The 24780-nt window shown below is 40.7% G+C and overlaps 1 protein-coding gene across 1 annotated transcript in view; it reads right to left on the bottom strand.

Annotated features, from left to right (window-relative positions):
- DNAH3 (dynein axonemal heavy chain 3) overlaps positions 1-24780 on the bottom strand; it is a 170698-nt gene that overhangs the window by 111188 nt on the left and 34730 nt on the right. Inside the window, exons 16-21 of the mRNA XM_072753699.1 lie at positions 19272-19456; positions 17944-18067; positions 11968-12121; positions 10999-11143; positions 5422-5633; positions 874-965 (exon numbers count right to left, since the gene is read on the bottom strand). Coding sequence (XP_072609800.1) covers positions 874-965; positions 5422-5633; positions 10999-11143; positions 11968-12121; positions 17944-18067; positions 19272-19456 — 912 coding nt within the window. The remainder of the gene's footprint in view (positions 1-873; positions 966-5421; positions 5634-10998; positions 11144-11967; positions 12122-17943; positions 18068-19271; positions 19457-24780) is intronic.

The raw sequence follows: 24780 nt of genomic DNA, 5'->3' as shown, positions 1-24780 counted from the left end.
GCCCGAGAATGTGCATTTCTAACAAGTTCCCAGATGATTGTGATGCAGTTGGTCTGGGGCCATGCTCTGAGAAGTGTGTGTGTTGAGTTAGACCTGAATCCAGCTGTCTAACAGGAACTCTAGTTCAGGCAGTACAGCTTCTCCCATCCTCTGCCCTGAAGGAGATGTGGACAAACCATCAGAATCCACAGAATATCTGGTCTTGAAAACAGTAATTCTTATACGCAGAGTCCAAGGGCATTTGTAGAAAAGAAGAAAACAAGTGAAGAATTCTCTCACCGACCATGTTTCTTGGACTCCTAAGGGCTCAGAAAGCCATTCCTGTTTATTGTTGTTTGTTTAAAAAAGCAAACTAAAGCCCAGAAAGGTGGAATGGTTTTACCAGAAACCACTCAGACCTGGGCTTGGAGCTGTTTCCAATAACTTTTTTTTTTTTTTTTCGGATTTCCCTTTGTTTTGTTTTGAAGTTTTATTTATTTATTCATGAGAGATACACACAGAGAGAGGCAGAGACACAGGCAGAGGTAGAATCAGGCTCCATGCAGGGAGCCCAATGTAGGACTCGATCCCGGGACTCCAGGATTACGCCCTGAGCTGAAGGCAGATGCTCAACCACTGAGCCACCCAGGCGTCTCTCAGATTTCCCTTTGAAATAAAATCTCTGACTCCATTTTCAAGTCATAATATGTCATTCATTTGGCAGCTGGAAGTGGGTTTCACCAGTAGCTAGTCACCCAAGGTGGAGGTTACTAAAAACATTTAAGTTACTCTGAACCAGAGGGAGAAAAACAGCCTGATATGAGGCTAGTCATATCCTGTGGGAATTGAGATACTTTGACTGAAAAGCTTCCTGAAGGGGAAAAGGAGTCTTACTTGTCAATGAATTTGCTGAACCCGTATTCCAGCATATTTGAGAGGCAAGTTGTTTCTGTGGGCTTTATTTCATAGCCGGCAATCTCACTGATCTGCAGAAAAGAGAGGAAAACAAATGTATATTGTTCAAGGTGGCACTGGCCAGTAGACTTTCCATGATGATGGAAATGTTCTCCTCTGTGCTGTCCCTTACAGTAGCTGCCCATTGAGTCCTGGAAATGTGGCCAGTGTGTCTGAGGAATTGAGTTCTAATTTTTATTTAGTTTTACTTGATTTAAATAGCTGTTTAGCTAATGGCTATCAAATTGGATGGTGCGAGTCTAATAATGTGGGAGGCGGCCTAGGAGGCACACTGCTTCCTCTCTGGTTTATTGGGGATCACTGCTCACCAGCGCTGGGCACAGTGCCAACTTGTGAGCACTCCGGGAGATGGAACCAGATCTGGTTTGTTTTTGTGCTCCAGGGCCTAGTGCAAAGCCTGGTCTATGACAGAAGCTGCAATAAGGGTCTGCTGAGTAAAAGGAGAAAGTCCTGAGTATACAGGATATGCAGAACCCCCAATTCTGTGATCTGAGGATGCTGGGAAGGAGGAAGAAACCCCCTTTGCCCAAATATTTTCCTTTCCACCCCAGTGTGCTAACTTGTTGGAACGGTTAGCATTTGGGCCCATTTCTTTGGTGTAAATACTACCCAGGCTTGTCTTTTTTTTTTTTTAATTTTTTATTTATTTATGATAGTCACAGAGAGAGAGAGAGAGGCATAGACACAGGCAGAGGAAGAAGCAGGCTCCATGCACCAGGAGCCAGACGTGGGATTTGATCCTGGGTCTCCAGGATTGCGCCCTGGGCCAAAGGCGGGCGCCAAACCACTGCGCCACCCCAGGGATCCCCCAGGCTTGTCTTTTAAGTGAAAATATCCCTGAAGAAGTTCGTATGTGAAGTCTCTGATGGCTTTGAGCAGTTTTCTCAAGGACTGAGCAAACATGCTCAAGAGGAGTAGGAGGACCTGAAGGAGAATGAGACTCTGAGAAACCTCACCTACTGCCCAATCTCTGTCCAGCCCTGGGAGGACAATGGGATGTCTTATTTAGCCATGTGTCCCTGAAGCATGGCATTTAGTGGGCATCATTAAATATCTACAGAGTGAAAACATGAATGAAACAGCTAATTCAAATGGCTTACCAGTCAGGGCCTGAGGATACCTGGAGGTCCACTAAGATAATGGAAATCATAGAAGTAATTAACATTTATCGAGGGCTTACTATGAAGTAGGCAGTGTTTTAAGACCTTTATGCACTTATTTCATTCCTCCAATAATGATGAGGAAGTTTCTAATGTATTATTATTCCTCTTGTACATATAAGGAAACTGAGACAAAGAAAATATGTACCTTGACCAAGACCATCCAGCTAATAAATGGCAGAATTGGGACTTGGACCCAGTTCTCCCTAAAAAGCTCTTCTCCATCACATCTAGTGAGTCTCTCAGGTCTTCCATGTACAGTTGTGAAGGTTATACACTGCATAACTCTAAAAAAGTACAATTCACACTGTAGTTCCCCAAAACCACATTCCCTAGAGTTATGGAGTACACAATCTGCACAACTGTTCCTGGTGACCCTGGACTTTGATTTATTCCCTAATACCTGAAAGTACAGCTTAGAACACATACTCTCTCTAGGATTAAATGCTAATAACTATGTAAAGCACTTGGCATAGTGCTTGGCCCATAGGAAAGACTCAGAGATTAGTAGGGTTTTTTTTTTTAGATTGCTTTTGTTGATTACAGAGACTAACAAAGCATCTGGTTTCCTAATTCTAAGAGCCTACAGCTGCCCTGTCCAATATGGAGCCACTAACTTCTTGTGGCTATTTGAGAACTTGAAATGTGACAAGCCCAAACTGAGACATGCTCTAAGTGTAAAAGCACATCATATTTCAAGGACTTAGTATGACAAATGTAATGTGAGAGATTACATTAACATTTTTACATTGACTACTTATTGAAAAATATTTTGAATGTTTGGTTAAATAAAATATATTCATAAAATTTATTTCACCTGTTTTTGTTTTTTAATGTGACTACAAGAAACTGTAAAATTAGACATGTGGCTTGTATTATTTTCATTGGGCAGCAATGTCCTAGAGGGCGATCTTTGGTGCGCATCAGGTGGTTAAATGTCACCCTGTTACGACTTGTTTTAAACCACAGTAGCAACCTCTTTGCTGGTATCAGGGCCCCAAACCCAAGGACCAGCCCTTCCTGCTTAAGTTCTGGGAAATGGTCAGAAACCACAGCACAACCACCCCACACCCCATGTCTCCAGAAGATCCATCCTATAGCCTTTAGAGCTAGAGGTGGTTTAACCTTCAGAGTTCCCTGTGAGAGCCAGAAAATTGATCTCCTGAGTTAGGCATTAGGGCAGAGAACCGCTTTCCCAGGCTGGCAGCTATCACTGGGGTGGCTTGTGGTTTGACTTACAGTGTAGGCAGGAAGGGGCTTTAGGTGGGAGGGGCACTGTTTGTATCTGGTGGCCTCTCTCTTTTCTGAGCTCACTTTTAACTGTTTAGGCCACTGGGTTTCTGCTTTAGGGGCTCATTACTCAGGATCCACCTTCTTGGGGCTATACTCCACTCTTACCTATGGCTATTATCCCCTCTGATCTGGTATTTCTCGTCCCATTTCCCCTAGTCACAGACCTAGATTCGAACTCCCTCTCTCGGTTTACTAGCCATGTGACAATTTACTCTAAGCCTCAGTTTTCTTATCTGGAGACAATGATATTCCCTACTTCAAAGGGCTGTAGGGAAGATAAAATGAGGGAATCCATACAAAATATATAACAGCACCTAGTTCAGAGTTGGTATTCAATATGTTTGAGCTATTGCTGATATTGTTCTTTTAATTCTTATTTTTTTGTTTTTTTTTTTTCTTTTAATTCAAAGTAATTTTTTTCCAATCTGTCCACCTAAGTGATCTGTAAATGAGAATTATGAATGTCTAGGATTGGTTGGGCTTTTTAAAGTACCCACATATGAGAACAGCATCATCACAGGGAGAGCACCAAGTAGAAGAGATATCCTGAGTGTCCTGGGAGGGTTGTTTAAATGCCATTGACAAGGGTACTTTCCATAGTGCCACCTTATGGAGAGATAGCACTATCAAAGGCAATTTGTTTACCCAACCTCCCCAGCCCTCCAAATGGGTCAAAGCTCTAGTTGGGCTAGGTCCATGGGGAGTGGCACCCTATGAGCACTTATAATTGGGGGTAGCTGCCCCTGTGCAGACCCCTCTGCTAGGGCAGTACAAGACCAGAAGTCTACTCAGATGACTTCTCACTTGTCCTCCTTTACACCCTTTGCTTAGATGTTGAATTTCAAGGCTTTCTGGGAAATAAAAGCAGTTCCTCTTTACAGAAAACTCTGGAATTTCTCATATATCAAGATCTCTATATTCCCAGAGAGATCAAAATGCTCCTAGCTCAGACTTCATTCTCTGAAAGGTAATGGATGTGCTTTCAGAGTGAGTCCTTCCAGAGGCTTGTCCTCAGTCTTGTGCATGGTTCCCAGAGAGGAATTCCAGGCCAAATCATAGAGAAATCTGCCTATGGAGAGCCAGTCTCATTTCCACCTCCACACAGAGCAACTCCTGAATAGAGGACGTTTCAAGGCCATTGCTAGCCCTTGAATGTGATGATTATTTTAGAAACACAGTGAGTTTTCTTTTTTCTGCTTAGTGTTCACACCACACTTATCACCCTCACACTTGGTTGCTTATAAAAGTCCCAACTATTTTTAGGGAGAATATTTATTATTCTCATTTATAGACTCAAAGGGCTGAAAGAAGAGTGAAATGTTATTTCTGAACATAGCCTGTTGGACAACGAGGCTCTACAGTCTGGTCAGCCCAAGCAGGAACCATCTGGCATTGTCAGGAGGCAGAAAAGGTGTGGCTTTCTCTTTTGTGTGTCCTAGGTCAAGGGATAAATCAATGCCTTCCCAATGTAATTTAATGCCCTTATCACCCTGTAGGACCCTGAGCAGCCATTTGCTTAGGGAAGGAGACAAGGAGAGACTTTGTGGTCATTGGCTAGAGCAATACTTAAATATCAGCAGTAGGGTCACCAAAGAAAAGGGTCAACCTGTTCATTCTGCCCCTTTCCTTCCTTTAAAAGATTTTCCCTGGGATCCCTGGGTGGCTCAGCAGTTTAGCACTTGCCTTCGGCCTGGGGCATGATCCTGGAGTCCTGGGATCAAGTCCCACATCAGGCTTCCTGCATGGAGCCTGCTTCTCCCTCTGCCTGTGTCTCTGCCTCTTTCTCTCTCGAATAAATAAATAAAATCTTTAAAAAAAAAATAAAAATAAAAAATAAAAAAAAATAAAAGATTTTCTCTCCCATTACTGCTGCTTTAGCCTCAAGTAGATTCTCCCTTTCAGAAAGCAGATGCTGGACCCAGTATTGATTGGTTCCTGCCTTCCAAAGGGCTACCAAGACCAGGTATGCATTGGGTATGGATTGGGCTGGCGAGGGGTGGAGAGTGACAGGAACCTGCTGCCAGTGCCGGTCTTTCATTCCTGGGTTGCAGGAAATGCTGAGGATAGGGATGTGCTGCTTGAATTTATCAATCTTGACTTTCACATTCTCTGCTAACCGCCTGGGTGCAGGTACATCAGCTAGGGTCTTGGTCAATTTATATATTGTTCTCCACATATTCCCTATTTCCTCTGCAATCTCCTCAGCATTCAGCAAAAAGAGGGGTCCTGAAATAGAAAACATGGGGTGAGGGAAGGGTCAGACAATCGAGTGGTTATTAGTCACGTACACTTCTAACTCTGTGCAATGAGAATTGTGCCTGTGAGTATGGATATTGGAACAGGCACAGGCTTTGGAGTTGGATCTGGAACTGAAACATCTCCTTAGCTAATGAAACCCTGAGCATGTTTTCTTGAACCCTTCTAAACCCTCAACAGTTTCACCTATGACACAGGGGTATCATAGGCAAACCATATTTGCAGTCTAAAAAAAGAAAATCACATGATAATATCAATTGATGTGGAAAAACATTTGACAAAATTCAGTATCCATTCATGATAAAAACCTCTAAACCAACTAGGAATAGAAAAGAGCTTACTCAGCTCAATAAGGGGCATTTATGAAAAACCTATACTACGATTAGACTCTATATTGGAACTTTGTACAGCTTTTTACATGTCACTCATACTTCAATAAAGTGCTTTTAAAAAACCAAACCAAACCAAGCCAAACCCGTAATAGTTAATGGTGAAAGATGTAATACTTTTTCCCTAAGATGAGGAACAAGGCAAGGATTTTCACTCTAACAATTCCTAATCCATATCATACTTAAAGTCCTTGACAATACAACAAGGCATGAAAAACAAATAGGAGGCATACAGCCTGGAAAACAAGAAATAAAATGTCTTAGTTTTCCAGATGACATGACTATTTATATAGATGATCCAAGAAATCTAAAGAATAGCAATAAGTAGGTCGCCTGGGTGGCTCAGTTAGCTGAGCACTGGATTCTTGATTTCAGTGCAGGTCATGACCTTGGGGTTGTGGAACTCTGAATTGGGCTCAGTGGGGAGTCTGCTTGAGGATTCTCTCCCTTCTTTCTGTCCCTCCCCCTGCTCATATGTGTGTGTGTGTGTGTGTGTGTGCCTGCACTCTCACTCTCAAATAAATAAATCTTAAAAAAAATAAAGTACAGCGGTAACAAAATCTTTGCTAGTGAGCAAAAACGTTGTAACAGAAATAGGAAGACATCTGATAGGTTCATTAGTAGACCGAACACAGATGAAAGAATCTTTGAGCTTAAGGATATATCATTAGAAACTTCCAAAATTAAAAAAAAAAAAAAAAAGATGGGGGAAAAATTGGAACAGAATGGCTAAGAACTGTGGGATAACTACAAAAGATATGACACACAAGTAATGGAAATAACAGAGGGAGAATGAAGAGAATGGAACAGAAAAAATATTTGAAGAATAAGACTGAGAATATTCCCCAAATTAATGTCAGCCACCAAGCCACAGATCCAGGATTAATGCCAAAAACTACACTTAGATATATTCAAGCTGTAGAAAATCAAAGTTAAAGAAAAAACTTTAAAACAGCCAGAGGGTAGGGGGAACCACCATACTTAGGGGAGCAAAGATAAGCATTATATTCCCTTTTTCCTCAGAAACCATACAAACAAGAATAGAGTGGAATGAGAGAAGAAAAACCCCACCAACCTTAAAGTTCTGTGTTCTGAGAAATTATCCTTCTAGAGTGAAGGAGCAAAAAATACTTTTTCAGACAAACAAATTGAGAGAATTTGTTGCCAGTAGACCTATGTTGCAAGAAATGTTACAAGAAGTTCTTTTTTTTTTTTTTTTAAAGATTTTATTTATTTATTCATGAGAGATACAGAGAGGCAGAAACATAGGCAGAGGGAGAAGCAGGCTCCCTGCAGCGGCCTGATGCAGGACTCAATCCCCAGGACCCTGGGATCATGACCTGAAGCAAAGGCAGACATTCAACCACTGAGCCACTCAGGTGCCCCTGTTACAAGAAGTTCTTGAAAAGAAGGAAAAGGATTTGTCAGAAACTCAGACTTACATAAAGAAAGGAAGAGCATTAGAGAAGGAAAAGTGAAGGTAAAATAAATATTTTTATTTTCCCTATTCTTAGCTGATCTAACAGTTAAGTTTGTTCAAGATAATAAAAGCAACAATATATTTGATGATTACAGTTTATATACAGATGAAATGAATAACAGAAATGATACAACAAATGGAAGAGAGGAATTAGGGATACTTTACTATTATAAGACATTTTTTTAAAAGATTTTATTTATTTACTCATGAGAGACACAGAGAGGCAGAGACATAGGCAGTGGGAGAAACAGGCTCCACGCAGGGAGCCCGACGTGGGACTCGATCTAGGGTCTTCAGGATCCCGCCCTGGGCTGAGGGCAGCACTAAACCGCTGATCCACCCAGGCTGCCCTACAAGACATTTATTTTTATTTTTTAAAGATTTTATTTATCTATTCTTCATAGAGACACACACACACACACAGAGAGGCAGAGACACAGGCAGAGGGAGAAGCAGGCGCCATGCAGAGAGCCCGACGTGGGACTCGATCCAGGGTCTCCAGGATCACGCCCTGGGCTGCAGGCGGCGCTAAACCGCTGCACCATGGGGGCTGCCCAAGACATTTTTTTAAACAAAGTTATATGTAAACCTTAAATATAGCCCAGCAATCTACTCCTGAGCATTTACCCCAGAGGAATGAAAACTTATGTCAACATGAAAATGCAGGCATGAATGTTTATAGCAGCTATTCATAAGAGCCTGAAACTGGTAATAGCCCAAATATCTACCAGTGGGTAAGTGGGTAAATGAGCTGGTATATCCACACAATAGAATACTACCCCAAGCATAAAAGGGAAGGACCTATGGTTATAACTAATAACTTGAATGAATCTCAAAGTAGTATGCAGTGTGAAAGAAGCACTTTCAAAAGGTTATACACTGTATCATTCTACTTACAAAACAATTTCAAAAAGACAAAACTATAGTAACAGTGAAGAGCTCCACAGTTCCAGGTCTTTTGGCTGGGGGTAGAGTGACTACAAAGGGGGCAGTATGAGAAATTTTATTGAAGTGATGAAACTTGTTTTGTTTTGTTTTTTAAGATTTTATTTATTTATTCATGAGAGACACAGAGAGAGGCAGAGACACAGGCAGAGGGAGAAGCAGGCTCCATGCAGGGAGCCCAACATGGGACTCAATCTTGGGACTCCAGGATCTTGCTCTGGGCCAAAGGTGGCGCTAAACTGCTGAGCCACCCGGGCTGTCCAACTTCTGCTTTCTCATTGTGGTGAATCTATATATGTGTTAACATTTAGAACTATATGCCAGAATGTTCTTTCTGCTGTTATGAATTTAAAATTAAAAATTTAGGGACACCTAGGTAGCTCAGTAGTTGAGCATCTGCCTTTGGCTCAGAGCATGACCCTGGAGCCCTGGGATCAAGTCCCACATTGGGTTCCCCACAGGGAGCCTGCTTCTCCCTCTGCCTATGTCTCTGCCTCTCTCTGTGTGTCTCTCATGAATAAATAAGATCTTTAAAAAAAATAAAGCTTAAAGGTAAAGCTTTAAAAAATAAAATAAAATTAAATTAAAAAAATAAATAAATAAATAAATAAAATTAAATTAAAAAATAAAGCTTAAGGTAAACTATAAATATTTCCTTAACACCATAAAAATTTTGTATCGCAAACCAACAAAAAGCAATCATGTTTAAAGGTGACACTCTGTAAAAGCTCCCATTACAATTAGGAATAAGACAAAGGGGCCCCTTATTAGCACTGTTTATTTTGGAGGTGCTAATCAGCACAGAACAGTGAATAAAAAAGGGGGTATACAAATAAGGTAAAATATTAGAATTGTCCAGATATGATTGATTACATGGAAAAATTAAGAGCATCTGTGGAAAACGAAAAAATTTTAAGTGAAAAAGAAAAATACCAATTCAAATATTAAATCAGCCAAATAAATAAATAAATAAATAAATTGGCAAAAATAGTTTTCAAAGCTATTATTTCCCAGATTTGTTAAGGGTGTGAGGAATGGGCACTCTTAGTACTGCTAGAAGGGTACTTTTAAAATTTATTTATTTATTTATTTATTTATTTATTTATTTATTTATTTATTTATTTATTTTTATTATTTATGATAGTCACAGAGAGAGAGAGAGAAAGAGGCAGAGACACAGGCAGAGGGAGAAGCAGGCTCCATGCACCGGGAGCCCGACGTGGGATTCGATCCCGGGTCTCCAGGATCGCGCCCTGGGCCAAAGACAGGCACTAAACCGCTGCACCACCCAGGGATCCCGGTACTTTTAAAATTTAAAACATAACTTTTCTAGAAGACAGTAACAACAACAACAAAAACAGTTTTTAAACTCCTAATAGGGCAGCCCCGGTGGCTCAGTGGTTTAGTGCTGCCTTCACCCCAGGGCCCGATTCTGGAGACCCAGGATTGAGTCCTGTGTTGGGCTTCCTGCATGGAGCCTGCTTCTGCCTCTGCCTGTGTCTCTGCCTCTCCCTCTCTCTGTGTTTCTCATGAATAAATAAATTCTTAAAAAAAAACAAAGGGTTGGTACTTCAAAAAAAATAAAGAAACTCCTAATAATTTTCATCACATGACTTTTGATCTAGCTATTTCACTTTCAGGAACTTCTCCTAAGAAAATGATCATAGTTGCATCTATTAAACGGGCAACAAAGACGTTCATCACAGTTGTGCTCATTTAACATTGAAGCGATGGAAACAAACTGTGGGCTCAGCTCTAAGGATCTTGGAGTTTGTCCTCTGCTTATGTACACTCTCCCCAGGTGACATCATTCATGGCTTTTCATTGTAATCTACAATCAATTATTTCCCAATATAAATCACCCTCCCCAGACATATAACTTAACTTCAGGCTGATATATTCAACTGCTGATTAATATTCCCATTTGGGTGTCTGCAGACACCTTGAACTCTGTATATTCAAACCGATGGGTCTTTTTTTCCCAGTAAATTTGTTACTTCTCTTGTTTAGTGATGGCAATATTCACCAAATTGCCTGGGCTCATAATCTGGGAGTCCCCCAGTTTCTTCCCTCTCCCTCCCTGCCCCCTGCCCCATATCAGATCAATCCTGATAAGTCCAGATAAGTCCTGTTGACTCTACCTCCTCCATTTCTCCCTAGCCTCCAGGATCTAGAGAAAAAGTAGTAGCTTACAGATGTCTATGGCACTCTGGTCTTTCTTAAAGCAGCACAGTGGTGGAAATGCCATCTTCTCCCCGCTATCTGCCTCTTTGCAATCCATGGCTCTGGTTGGCTGCCTCTTCTATTTTTACCCTGGTGACAGGTCTGGCTCTTCAATTCCTATTTACCATCATTATCACATCACAAAAATTTGACTGTGTGGCTGTGTTAATCCAGAGTATAACAATATGATGAAAAGTCTAGCTTAAATCTGAAGTCCAAACCCTATTCTAGAACTGGCTGGGTTGGATCCACTACCCCATCAGCCACCATGTCCCAGTAGACTAAGCCCAAAGCATACCATTCATCCACTCCTCTGACTTGATGCTAAACTCATATGCCATCAGCCATAGCTGCTCATAAGGCACTTTGTTGATCATCAAGGCTTGCAGGAGAGGGAAGGTACTCTTCTCCTTTTCCAACAGTTCCTCCTCTTTATTGATCAACTGCAGGGCAAAAGGGGATGCTGTTTAATTGGGTGGGTGGGTGGTTTTCTGAACCCTAGAAGACACCATGGCAAATTTCTCAGTGCTTTGAAAGACAAGTTGAGGAAGATGTTCATTCATCCAGAGAGTAAGAGAGGAAAATAAGACATAGGCTCAAATAAGAAGGTCCTTCTGCTACCTCTGAGGGCTGTGACAGCTAAGATTTAGCTGGATGAAACTCTAGGATAAATTGCTGCTTGCTCCATCATCTTTGATCCCACTCTACCATATCCATTTCCCCATTTTCACAATTTTCATATGTATGTTAGCTGTTTACATGATGCTGCCCCTTTTTATGCTGACTTACCTCAACAATAAGAGCTTTAAGGGTTAAAGAACTCACTAGTTGACCTTCAGGGAAATTTATTTAGCCTCTCCAAGCCTTAGTTCTCCTATTGAAATAGAGATAAATGGGGATGATAACAGTACCTACCCCAAAGGTTTGTGATGGGTATTAAGTGATATATCATGTATGAAGCCCTTTGTATATTGTCAAGCACATAATAAATACTCAATGTATGAGAGCAACTATTCTACTGTAATTGTTTCTTTTTTTTTTTTTTTTCTGTAATTGTTTCTTTGTGTACTCAATGCCTAACAAAAAAGCTGCCATGATGTAGGGGTGTAGAAAAAGATAGTTGAAAGTGCCAATGAATGAACTGGTCAATCCATCAATCAATACTATCCACCTGACAGGTAATGTTAAGAAAATACAAAACTGAGAAGCAGACTCAACAGGACAGGACAATCATAAGTCTCCAGCCCCAGACGCCAAGACTCCAAACCTCAAATTCCACCAGTGCTTGATCTAGGTTCTTTGAAAGCTCGTGAAGCTTTTCAACATTGTTCTTCATTTCTTCTGTGGTCATCACTTCACGTTTCCTAAACCCTTCTAGTTCCTTGTTGTAGCCTTCAAGTTTCGACCCAAATTCTGAGCACCTAAAAGTAAAGGACAGCCCCATCACATTTGAACTTTCCACTTTTGATTTTCAAAGTATCAGCAATTGCCCATCCATATTCAAGCCTGGGGAGAATGTGATCTTCTAATGAATTTTATATATATTATCCTACACATATATATAATATATATTTATATATATTTTCTATATATAGATAATATCCTTATTTATCTACTTATTATCCTACATATATAAATATATATATATATATAACTTATTATCCTACCTCCCAGAGATGTCTGCTGTGACCCTATTGGCAGTTAAACATTTCCAGATGTTTACCTGTACAGGTAAATATGTATGTGTGTATATATATGAACTCTATATATACCTATTCCATACACACATCATACTTAAAATGTGTGTATATACATATTATTTAGTCATCCATTAGATACTTATTGTTGAGGGCTTCATACATTTGAAGGACTGCTCTAGGCATCAGGGAGACATTTGTGATATATACTATTAAGATCCCTATCCTTGTATTTTAGTTTGGGGAAACCTAGATAAGAAACATATGGATTACAAAATCAATGCCCAGAAATCAATGACATTTCTGTACACTAACAATGAGACTGAAGAAAGAGAAATTAAGTTGTTGAGGGCTTCATACATTTGAAGGACTGCTCTAGGCATCAGGGAGACATTTGTGATATATACTATTAAGATCCCTATCCTTGTATTTTAGTTTGGGGAAACCTAGATAAGAAACATATGGATTACAAAATCAATGCCCAGAAATCAATGGCATTTCTATACACTAACAATGAGACTGAAGAAAGAGAAATTAAGGAGTCAATTCCATTTACAATTGCACCCAACAGCATAAGATACCTAGGAATAAACCTAACCAAAGAGGTAAAGGATCTATACCCTAAAAACTATAGAACACTTCTGAAATAAATTGAGGAAGACACAAAGAGATGGAAAAATATTCCATGCTCATGGATTGGCAGAATTAATATTGTGAAAATGTCAATGTTACCCAGGGCAATTTACACGTTCAATGCAATCCCTATCAAAATACCATGGACTTTCTTCAGAGAGTTAGAACAAATTATTTTAAGATTTGTGTGGAATCAGAAAAGACCCTGAATAGCCAGGGGAATTTTAAAAAAGAAAACCATAGCTGGGGGCATCACAATGCCAGATTTCAGGTTGTACTACAAAGCTGTGGTCATCAAGACAGTGTGGTACTGGCACAAAAACAGACACATAGATCAATGGAACAGAATAGAGAACCCAGAAGTGGACCCTGAACTTTATGGTCAACTAATATTCGATAAAGGAGGAAAGACTATCCATTGGAAGAAAGACAGTCTCTTCAATAGATGGTGCTGGGAAAATTGGACATCCACATGCAGAAGAATGAAACTAGACCACTCTCTTTCACCATACACAAAGATAAACTCAAAATGGATGAGAGATCTAAATGTGAGACAAGAGTCCATCAAAATCCTAGAGGAGAACACAAGCAACACCCTTTTTGAACTCGGCCACAGTAACTTCTTGCAAGATACATCCACGAAGGCAAAAGAAAAAAAGCAAAAATGGACTATTGGGACTTCATCAAGATAAGAAGCTTTTACACAGCAAAGGATACAGTCAACAAAACTAAAAGACAACCTACAGAATGGGAGAAGATATTTGCAAATGACGTATCAGATAAAGGGCTAGTTTCCAAGATCTATAAAGAACTTATTAAACTCAACACCAAAGAAACAAACAATCCAATCATGAAATGGGCAAAAGACATGAAGAGAAATCTCACAGAGGAAGACATAGACATGGCCAACATGCACATGAGAAAATGCTCTACATCACTTGCCATCAGGGAAATACAAATCAAAACCACAATGAGATACCACCTCACACCAGTGAGAATGGGGAACATTAACAAGGCAGGAAACCACAAATGTTGGAGAGGATGCGGAGAAAAGGGAACCCTCCTGCACTGTTGGTGGGAATGTGAACTGGTGCAGCCACTCTGGAAAACTGTGGAGGTTCCTCAAAGAGTTAAAAATAGACCTGCCCTACGACCCAGCAATTGCACTGTTGGGGATTTACCCCAAAGATACAGATGCAATGAAACGCCGGGACGCCTGCACCCCGATGTTTCTAGCAGCAATGGCCACAATAGCCAAACTGTGGAAGGAGCCTCGGTGTCCATCGAAAGATGAATGGATAAAGAAGATGTGGTTTATGTATACAATGGAATATTACTCAGCCATTAGAAACGACAAATACCCACCATTTGCTTCATCGTGGATGGAACTACAAGGTATTATGCTGAGTGAAGTAAGTCAATCGGAGAAGGACAAACAGTGTATGTTCTCATTCATTTGGGGAATATAAATAATAGTGAAAGGGAATATAAGGGAAGGGAGAAGAAATGTGTTGGAAATATTAGAAAGGGAGACAGGACATAAAGACTCCTAACTCTGGGAAGTGAACTAGGGGTGGTGGAAGGGGAGGAGGGCGGGGGGTGGGGGTGAATGGGTGACGGGCACTGAGGGGGGCACTTGACGGGATGAGCACTGGGTGTTATTCTGTATGTTGGTAAACTGAACACCAATAAAAAATTAATTTATTAAAAAAAAAGACTCCTAACTCTGGGAAACGAACTAGGGGTGGTGGAAGGGGAGGAGGGCGGGTGTGGGGGTGAATGGGTGATGGGCACTGAGGGGGGCACTTGACAGGATGAGCACTGGGTGTTATTCTGTATGTTGGCAAATTGAACATCAATAAAAAATACATTTATTATAAAAAAAAGAAACATGGATTGATGAATGGGTGGGTGAGTGGATAGATGGATGGATAAATTCATACATAGATAAATATAAGATGAAGTATTTCTGATAGACATAAAAACTGAAAAAAATAAAACAGGGCAGAGCGCCTAGTGGGTGGAAGTAGAGGGCTTTTTAGCTAGAATGATCAGGGAAGATCTTTTTTACAACAAAGAAGGTCACACATTTAATTCTCCCTTTTTCTAACAAGGTAGACTATATTATATAGTGTTATGCTATAATTGCTTAGCACATTATAGTTTCCAAAGCACTTTCATGTCCACAATATATACATATGTATATATTTCATACAATAATACAGTAATTAGTAAATAGGAGGCACTCAGGAAACTAGGTTGAGTAAGTCCCAAAATGTATTTGAGGGACTACCTGGAGTCTGAGGGAGGATAACTTAGGGATTTAAAAATGGTGGATTGGTCAGAATTCTGGCATGAAATGGAATTCATTCCAGTGTTCAAAGAGAGGCTTTAATGAAGGGACTGTCTACACAGGTAAGATATGGGTAGCTTCCGAGGGAAGCCACTATGACCTCTAGGGCCAAAGGAGCAGTGGGAACGGAAACCATGGAGAAGCAAGAATTGTCATCCAGGAGGGATGAAGCTACTGCCAGAGCTCCAGGGCTAAACAGTGAGGGAAAGGAGAAAAAGTCATCACTCTCCAAACTCCTGAGCCTCTCTGCTGGTGGAGCCCTGTCTGGATCCAACAGACAAGGGAGACAGAGGCTAGACTATGGGTGTCAGTTGACTAGGCACTAAGTGGACAGAGGAGGAAGAAGGTGTAAGAAGGAATTGAGGGTTGGGTGTGGGGATTAGAAAATGGGGAATAATTAGTGCCAAAGCAAAAAATTAATGTGGCTGGTAAAATAGGTCAAGTTTCTCTCTTTCTTTTTAAGTTCTATATATTTGATAATAAATTTGGATTAAGAGAGAGCAAGAGCAAGGAGAGGGAGAAACAGATTTCCCACTGAGCAGGGAGCCCCATGATGTGGGGCTTGATCCGAAGGACACTGAGATCATGACCTGAGCCCAAGGCAGATGCTCAACTGACTGAGCCACCCAGGTGCCTGGTCAAGTTTCTTAGAGAGGTAATGGAGTTGCTTTCACAGAAGACAAATTAAATGAACATTGCTCAGCCCCCCTCACATACTGTTCTCAAGATTAATGCAAAAATGATGGATGTGAGGTTTAAGCATTCAGTAAAGAGAGGGCTGAGCCCAGGGCTTCGGATTTCTCCTGGAGCCCCTCCTCTGCTAAATTCTGCTATGGAGAGTGGAGGAACCAGTAGGTGTCATCAGGGTGAGAGTTGCCCCTCCAAGAGCAGATAGCCAGTGTTCTTCTCCTCTCATCATAAATGACAGTTCCCATTTCTCCCAGAGTCACCCCTTACTCCTCTGAACTTTAACAACACTTATTGATTCTAAGTAGTGTGACAGCACTGCTCCAAAAGTATACTCGCAAGGCTGTGGTTTATCAGTGAAGCATTTTTTCTCCCCAAAGAAGTCATCAATCAAGGTATGAAGGTAGCAGACAGCTTTTGAATTCCTACCATGTGCTAGGTACCACTCAGGCACAATCTCAGGTCATCTCACTTCATCCTTTTGCACAATGAGAACTCTCACAAAAAGATATGATCTGAGATGGGCTCAGTTATCCAATTTTTCAGATGAGGACACTGAGGCTCAAAAAGATAAAAAAATCCTGTTCATCTAACCTACAAATCAGTTCCATGATGGAGGCTGTACATAAGGGGACATGGGGTAAATGGGGACACTGTACTTTCTCAATTTTGTTGTGAATTTAAGACTGTTCCAAGAAATACATTTATTTTATTTCATCTAACCTGCAAATCAGTTCCATGATGGAGGCTGTACATAAGGGGACATGGGGTAAATGGGGACACTGTACTTTCTCAATTTTGTTGTGAATTTAAGACTGTTCCAAGAAATAAATTTATTTTATTTTATTTTATTATTTTTTAAAATTTTATTTATTTTATTAATTAAAAATATCAGTAGCACCCATTTGGCTAAAATTTCTGGGTAGAGAGAGAAGAAGGTTGCTGGAAGTGTGTACACACACACACTTTTGTTGTTGCTGTTGTTTTTTTTTTCTGGATAGCAGACCTAGGCCATATTTTGAAGGCAACGAATAAATAGTTTTCTCCTTCAGTCCAAACTCCATTCTGTGTAGAAATCCCTGCTTTTATCTACTCGTTTCCTTTCTTGTGAGTATTTACAGGGATTGTAAGATCCAAAGTTAGGCTGGGGGCCATTCATGTATGAAGGGGATAGTAACTGGTAGGACCCTACTGTTCATAAACCTAGTGTTACAAGCTGGGATGGCCATGAATGCATGTATGTCTTTGCCATCTACGTGGTTCTTGACCCACTTCACTTGACATTGTTTGATTTTTCAGTAGGTCTGTATTTTCTCTGCCCCTGGATCAAAATTTTTATTTAGTGTGCAAACACATTTAACATGTCTGGAATACAGCACAGCACATAGTAAAAATCTGTAAAAAAAAAAAATCCTAGTTGAATTGACAGATAATGAATGAATAAATTATATAGCCACATTAGTACTGAACAAAACCAGCTGCCAAACAGGCAATCTCTCAGCCTCCTACCATGCCTCTATGATCCCTGTCTTGCTATCTCACAAATCTGTGATCTCTAATGTAAGGGGGATGATTTTGCTATTATTATTGTGAGGCCATTATGCCATGCCACTATTTTTGTCTTTTTCTCTCTGCACTGCCAAATTCCAATTGTTCAAGGCAGGGAGGGAAGGCACTGGCAGGGTCACTACAGTGAATGAAGCAGGCTTAAAGAGAACATCCCTCAGTGGGAAACGAAAGAAAATTTTCTCTACCAGTTGTTTCCAGCCTTCGCCCACGCATTGCTGTGGGGGGGCTCTGAGCAGAACCAGGAACCTACAGCGTGTTATCCAGTGGGTATCATTTCTAAAACAATCTCACACTCTTCCTGTACCTTTTAATGAGGTCCATCTCAGCCTGATCCCTCTTGCTAAGGAGCAAGTTTCGGCTGTTTTCAAAGATATCTTCAATCTGGTCTGGCCAGAGGAACAGAGTGCTGTTCAACTTGATATCCTCTTCTGCAAAACACATACAGTCAGCTCCAGGACACTCTTCAGCATAGGTCAACATGCAGGGAGTTAATTCAGCAGAACAAAAGGTCAACAGAAGTGGGTGAGGGGGTGGCAACGAATGGATGGGCCCATTATGGATGAATGATAACCAACATTTATGGAGCACTTACCAAATGCCAGGCTAGAAAGGCAATGGTATTGTCATCCTTGTTTTTGCAGATGGAAAACAAAGGTTAGCCAAGTAGTCAAGATCACACTGCTAGAAGGCGGCAGGGACGACTTCAGTCCCAGGTCTAACAAACTCCAAAGCTGATGTTCTAACCATTGTGCTTCACTGCGTTCCCAGGCTAGGTTTGGGTAGAGTAGGAACCTGGGCTCATGTTCTGATTCTCCTCTTTAAACTGTCACCATCTGAGTCCCAGTCTCCCTTTTGGTTAAATGTCAGTAATAAAATCAGTGCCAGATCCCCTGCTCATCCTAAGACTCTGGTCAGCTGAAATATCCTGGGTTCCCTCTGTACCCTTGGGAACTTAGGAAGCAAAGGTCCAGTGTGTGTTCACATGGTCAAGGGCACAGCTCATGAATATGTGGGTTGACAGGCATTGCTTTCCACTCCCAGTCCCCATCTCTCCATCCCATCACTCTTCCCCACAAACACCATGAATACCAGGTAATTCACAGATGGAAGAAGGATCTGAAAACTTAGCTTGTGGACACTGTATCAGTTTTTCCTTCAGAACCTGGTCCCTACAAAACTCTACCTTGGCCCAATAAGCCTTGAAGGGGCCCTAGCCATTTCTTTCCTTTTAAGATATACAGGAGCATGAAGGAAAGTGCCCTGGCCTCTCCTCAAAGGTGGAATTGCATTAAAATTATAGATGAAATAAATCTATCCATTTATAAAGGGACTCTGCATTTGGAAGTGATTTTTTCAGAAACACCAGACACAGATATCAAGAAAGGCACCTAAGAACTCATCAAGTCCCTAGATATTTCTTCTTTTAGCTTAACAATAAGATCCCTTTTGTTTGATTCAAATTTCTTTGTGTAAGAGTGTGGAAATTAGTGCCTTTAATATATGGGGATGCTTGAAAAGCAGCTCTCCCAAAACTGACATTTAGTGGTAGGATTACTAACTCTCCTTCCTGACTCCTTATTTCTAAAAATATAAATATACATTTGCAATAGGTCTACAGGGTGTTGGACTTACGGGGTAGGTCTGCATAATCCATCAAGAACTCTAACCGTTCAACTGCATCTCTAAGTTGCCTCCTGAGTTTGAACACGGTGACATTACTGGATTTCTTTAAGAATTCAATGAGGAATACCAGCTCCTCAGTGTTGGCAGGAATCTCACTGACTTTGTCTGCGATGATATTGTACTGATTACAAATGCTACAGGGAAAGAAAGAGCCACCATCACCATTATCACCTAAAATCACTTTCTTATAAAATCTATTATGCTAAACAGGCATGATTCTTATTTGTCGACTAGAATAATGGTTTCCAACTTTTCTCTACCTGCAAATCCATGATGGGTAATATTTACATGCACACCACACTCAATAATAAAAACAGTAGTAAAGGAAATAATATCTCATGGGTTTACTATGTCCTATGCCCCATTCTAATCACTGAATATATATTGGCTCATTTAATCTTCACAACATTCTAAGGGGTAGGGATGATTATCAACATTTTAGAATGGAAGAAAGTAAGGCTGAATAACTTTATCCAAAGCAACATGGTGTGGAGGTATCAGAGACAAGATGTGAACTTGGTTCAATCAGTTCCAAAGCTTGTACTCTTAATAAATGTACCATGGGTAGAATCCAGATTTAGACAAAAACAACATGAATACACCATCACTACCACCACCAATAGTGACTCCTTGAATTTTATGTTGAAGTAGAGCACTAAATTAATTGGTAATCACTACTCTTCACAGTATGTCAGCAAATTTATCCTCATGTGCTAGGAGTAGTTCCTAGATGATAAAGAGAAACTGACATTCAGCCACTGGATCTAACTGCCCACTTCCCAAACACAAGACTATGAAAAAGGGTACTACTATAAGGATAATTCAAATTTATACAAAAGCCAATAATGACTATCATCAGTATTTTAATTATAATTAAGAACAAATTATATGCAATACATCCATGCCTAGCACAGAGTGGCCTTCAAGAACTGTTAGCAAATTGCTCTCACAGTGTTTGTTATTAGTCTGATCATTACACTGATCATTACCTGTTGACGTTCATAAATTACAGATAAAAACCACTCCTCTCAATATTGAGGTCCTCAATATTCTTTTTTTTTTGTTTTTATTTTTTAATTGAAGTATCAAGTCCCTAGATATTTGAGTATCTAGTCCCTAGACAATCAATAATTCTTCTTAATTAAGGAGACCTCACCATAATGAAGCTAATTTTATCAAACTGAAGAAAAAAGGATTAAAACATCTTTGCAGATGCTGCCAAGACTTTAGAAATGAATTTTTATGTAATTTAGAAGATTTCTGCAGAGAAAAATTAACTACTGCACAACATAGGTTCAATACTATAGACTAGAAGTATTTTTCCAGTTCTTGGACTCTGAGCTACATTACATGTTGTTTCTTTGTATTTTTAGTTGGGTATCTTACTAGTCAGCTTAGGCTACCACAACAAAATATCACAGACTGGATGACCTAAACAACAGAAAATTATTTTTTCACAGTTCTGGAGGCTGGGAAGTCCAAGATCAACGTACCAACTAATTTGGTTCCTGGTGAGGGCTTTCTTGCTGGCTTGCAGACAGCTGCCTTTCTCACTGTGACCTCATGTGGTAGAGGGGGAAAGAGTTCTGGTGTCTCTTCCTCTTCTTATTAGGGCAATAGCTCTATTGGATTAGGGCTTCATTCTTGTGACCTCATTTAACCTCATCATCTCCTTATAGGCCGTGGTTTCAAATAGTCACTAGACACTAAGGCTTTGCTGTAGACTGAATGTGTCAAGTCCCTGAGGGCAGAGAAGATATCCCCCTTAATTATTCCCAGAAGCCAGTGCCTTGCTGGCACAGAGCAGGCACCTTCTGAGTACTTAGATAAATGAAATCTAGTCTGTTATAACAGCTGAGTGACTGCTCCTGCTAGTGAAGGGCTCTGTGATGTCTCAGGAACACATTGGCTGAACTGGACCAGAACCCAAGATAGCAGGGTAGCTAGGAGGGGTACAGAACAAAGAAGGACAGTTCAGTCAACAGCAAATATGGTTACATGATTGAGTTGCAGTTAGTGTGAAGTGGGAAGCAGGGATGAGTATAACTTTCAGGAGCAGCAAAAAAAAATTGTCCTTGCATATCCCTTTATGCTCTTTCCTCCTTCCAACTGTCTAGGATGTCAACATTGAGAATGACCTTGAAAGCTACATGTTAAAGATGTAAAGTCACCATATGCTTGAATTTCTGGATGTACATAGTAGGTCTCCCCCACCAATCTGGAGCTACCCTGAGAAGAAATAAAACTTCCGGGGATCCCTGGGTGGCTCAGCAGTTTAGTGCCTGCCTTCGGCCCAGGGTGCGATCCTGGAGACCTGGGATCGAGTCCCATGTCGGGCTCCTGGCATGGAGCCTGCTTCTCCCTCCTCCTGTGTCTCTGCCTCTCTCTCTCTCTATGTCTATCATAAATAAATAAATAAATAAATAGATAGATAAATAAATAAATAAATCTTTAAAAAAAAGAAATAAAACTTCCTTTTTTATGGTGAAAAAAATTTAGATTTATAGCTGGCTGGATTCAGTTTAGATGATCTCAATTTTGTTGGCAACATCCAAAGCATCAGTCAGGAGCCAGTCGAACATATGCTTTCTTCTCTTCATCAGGCCTGATCAAGGTGTTGACCTTGGCCACATCAATGTCATAGAGCTTCTTCACAGCCTGTTTGATCTGGTGCTTATTGGCTTTGACATCCACAATGAATACAAGTGTGTTGTTGTCTTCTATTTTCTTCATGGCTGGCTCAGTAGTCAGGGGGAACTTGATGATGGCATAGTGATCAAGCTTGTTTCTCCTGAGGGCGCTCTTTTGAGGATATTTGGGCTGCCTTCAGAGAGGCAGGGTCTTGGGTCATTGGAATGTAGGTGATCTACGGATCTTCTTTTTTTTGTGACTGTGCATGCCTTTCAGCACCACTTTCTTAGCTTTCAAAGTTTCAGCTTTGGGAGGGGCAGGGGCTTTTTTCTTCACCTTTGGTGCCATCTTCATGAAAGGACAGAAATAAAACTTCTATAGTGTTCAGTCATAACATTTTAAATTTTTTTTTTTTTTTTTTTTTTTATGATAGTCACAGAGAGAGAGAGAGAGAGGCAGAGACACAGGCTGAGGAAGAAGCAGGCTCCATGCACCGGGAGCCTGATGTGGGATTCGATCCCGGGTCTCCAGGATCGCGCCCTGGGCCAAAGGCAGGCGCCAAACCGTTGCGCCACCCAGGGATCCCAAGTCATAACATTTTAAAAAAGACTTTACTTATTTATTTGAGAGAGCACAAGTAGGGGGGCAGAGAGAGGGAGAAGCAGACTCCCCACTGAGCAGGAAGCCTGATATGGGCTCGATCCCAGGATCCTGGGATTATGACCTGAACTGAAGGTAGATGCTTAACTGACTGAGCCACCCAGGTGTGCCTTAGTCATGACATCTTAAGTCTATTCGTTACAGCATCTAGTCTAGCCTAACATAGGTGGAGCTTCTTAGTCTAATAGACTCTTACCTGATGAAACTCTATCCTTCCTCCCTTTTGTATGAGAATTCAGAGGATAAATAGTATGTGGCTACTAGTTATCAGCTTCTTGCAAAGGCCCAGAAGGGTGGTAGCAAACCCAATACCCGTTAGATTCTCTAAAAGGTCCTCAATATGGGTCATTGATAGGAGGCATCTGACCAACAGAACACCTTAATATTCAGGGATAAGCTGAGGACAAAAAACCTTGCTTTCTACATATAGAGATGATGTTATTTAAAATATAAAAGGCCAGAGGTCCCATAAGCACAGGGCTATTCTCTCGTGTAGGAGATGGCATAAAGGAGACTAATAAATCTTGATTAATCTGTGGCTTCTCTCTACCTGCTGTCATTATTTGGATAACAGTTCTCACATTGAAGGAAACAAGCAGCTGGACCATAAGGATAATTTTATGTGAATCTATGCAGGTCCTTGAATTTTTGGTCAATATTCCAGGCCCTTGCTTTAGCAGCCTTAAACCCATGTACCTGTAGTGGGTATGAATGGCATGCCCACTTTCTTACCAATGTACTCCAAAGTGTCCTCCTTTCCTTTATGTGCAGAGTACCCCACATTCTAGGGTACATGTAGTCACTGGCAACAGTAAGGCACCCCACTCCCAGCAATGACAGGACAATGAAGTGGCAAGGACAGAGTTTGGGATGAGAAGACAAAATTCAAACCCATTTGCTTAGGAAAGCGAATTTTTCTTTCTGGGCCTCATTTTCTCCTCCATTCAGTAAGGGACCTTATATCAGTCTTACCTACTTGTGGGGTGGTTGAGAAAGCCAAATGAGTCAGAGTCACCATTTCTAAGGCAGGAAGAAAGAAGCTCAGCCACCAACCTGGGGTTTCCACATCCTTAGAAATCCTTGGGTTCATAAGGAGACCTTCATTTTCACTTATATCTAAAAGGTCTATGGAAATTATATTGATGAAAGAACTTTTTTTTTTAAGATTTTATTTATTCATGAGAGACAGAGAGAGAGAGAGAGAGGCAGAGGCACTGGCAGAGGGAGAAGCAGGCTCCATGCACCGGGAGCCCGACGTGGGATTCGATCCCGGGTCTCCAGGATCGCGCCCTGGGCCAAAGGCAGGCGCCAAACCGCTGCACCACCCAGCGATCCCCTGAAGGAACTTATTTTGATGAAGATGGATGCACTGACCAGCCAAGGCACCATGTTGCTTTCACTTAATATGAACAAAAGAACTACTGCTTACAAAATAAATTTTCTTTGAAGCTCAAACTTCCCAAAGAAAGTGTCCTACTAGATTGAAGTAGTTCTACGTCCTGGTCCCAAATTTTTATTCTATAGGCAGACACTGAAGATCCAAGAGGTGAAGTCAGAGGACACACAGCTAGTAAATGGAAGGTCTTAGATTCAAAACCAAATCTTCTGGCACTCAAACCAGGAATCCTATCGTTTCATCACTCTATGAGAAAGCTGAATGTGGTGAGTGTGGTGGTGGAAAGTATGGACTTTGGGGTCAAAATAAACTAGGTTAAGCCCTGTAATGTGCCACTTGCTAACCTCTCAGGAGTCTCAGTTTTTTCACTAGCATAATGGAGAGAATAGTGAACCATCTTCTGGGGTTGTTGTAAAGACTTGATTAGATCTATGGTGTTCAGAATGCTTATACAGTGCCCAGACTGTTTCCAGACATGTGCTGGAAAAATGGTAGGTTATTATTATCTCAAATTTGCTCATGAGGTTCTGAAATGTATTCTGTAAACTTAAGGTACTAGAAAATGCTAAAATTTTATATATTTATATATTTATATATATAATATTGTTATAATATTAATATGTTGTATTATTCATTATATATATATATAATATAATACAATCCCTCAACATACAACATATGTTGTATGTTGAGGGATAATACAACATATAATAATACAACATATAACAATATTAGTAGTGGCCGTGCTTACTAAATTGTCTTAGTCTACAG

Source organism: Vulpes vulpes, chromosome 3 (assembly GCF_048418805.1).
Source record: "Vulpes vulpes isolate BD-2025 chromosome 3, VulVul3, whole genome shotgun sequence".
NCBI classification, from domain to species: domain Eukaryota; kingdom Metazoa; phylum Chordata; class Mammalia; order Carnivora; family Canidae; genus Vulpes; species Vulpes vulpes.
This window is presented reverse-complemented; position numbering and strand designations above follow the sequence as displayed.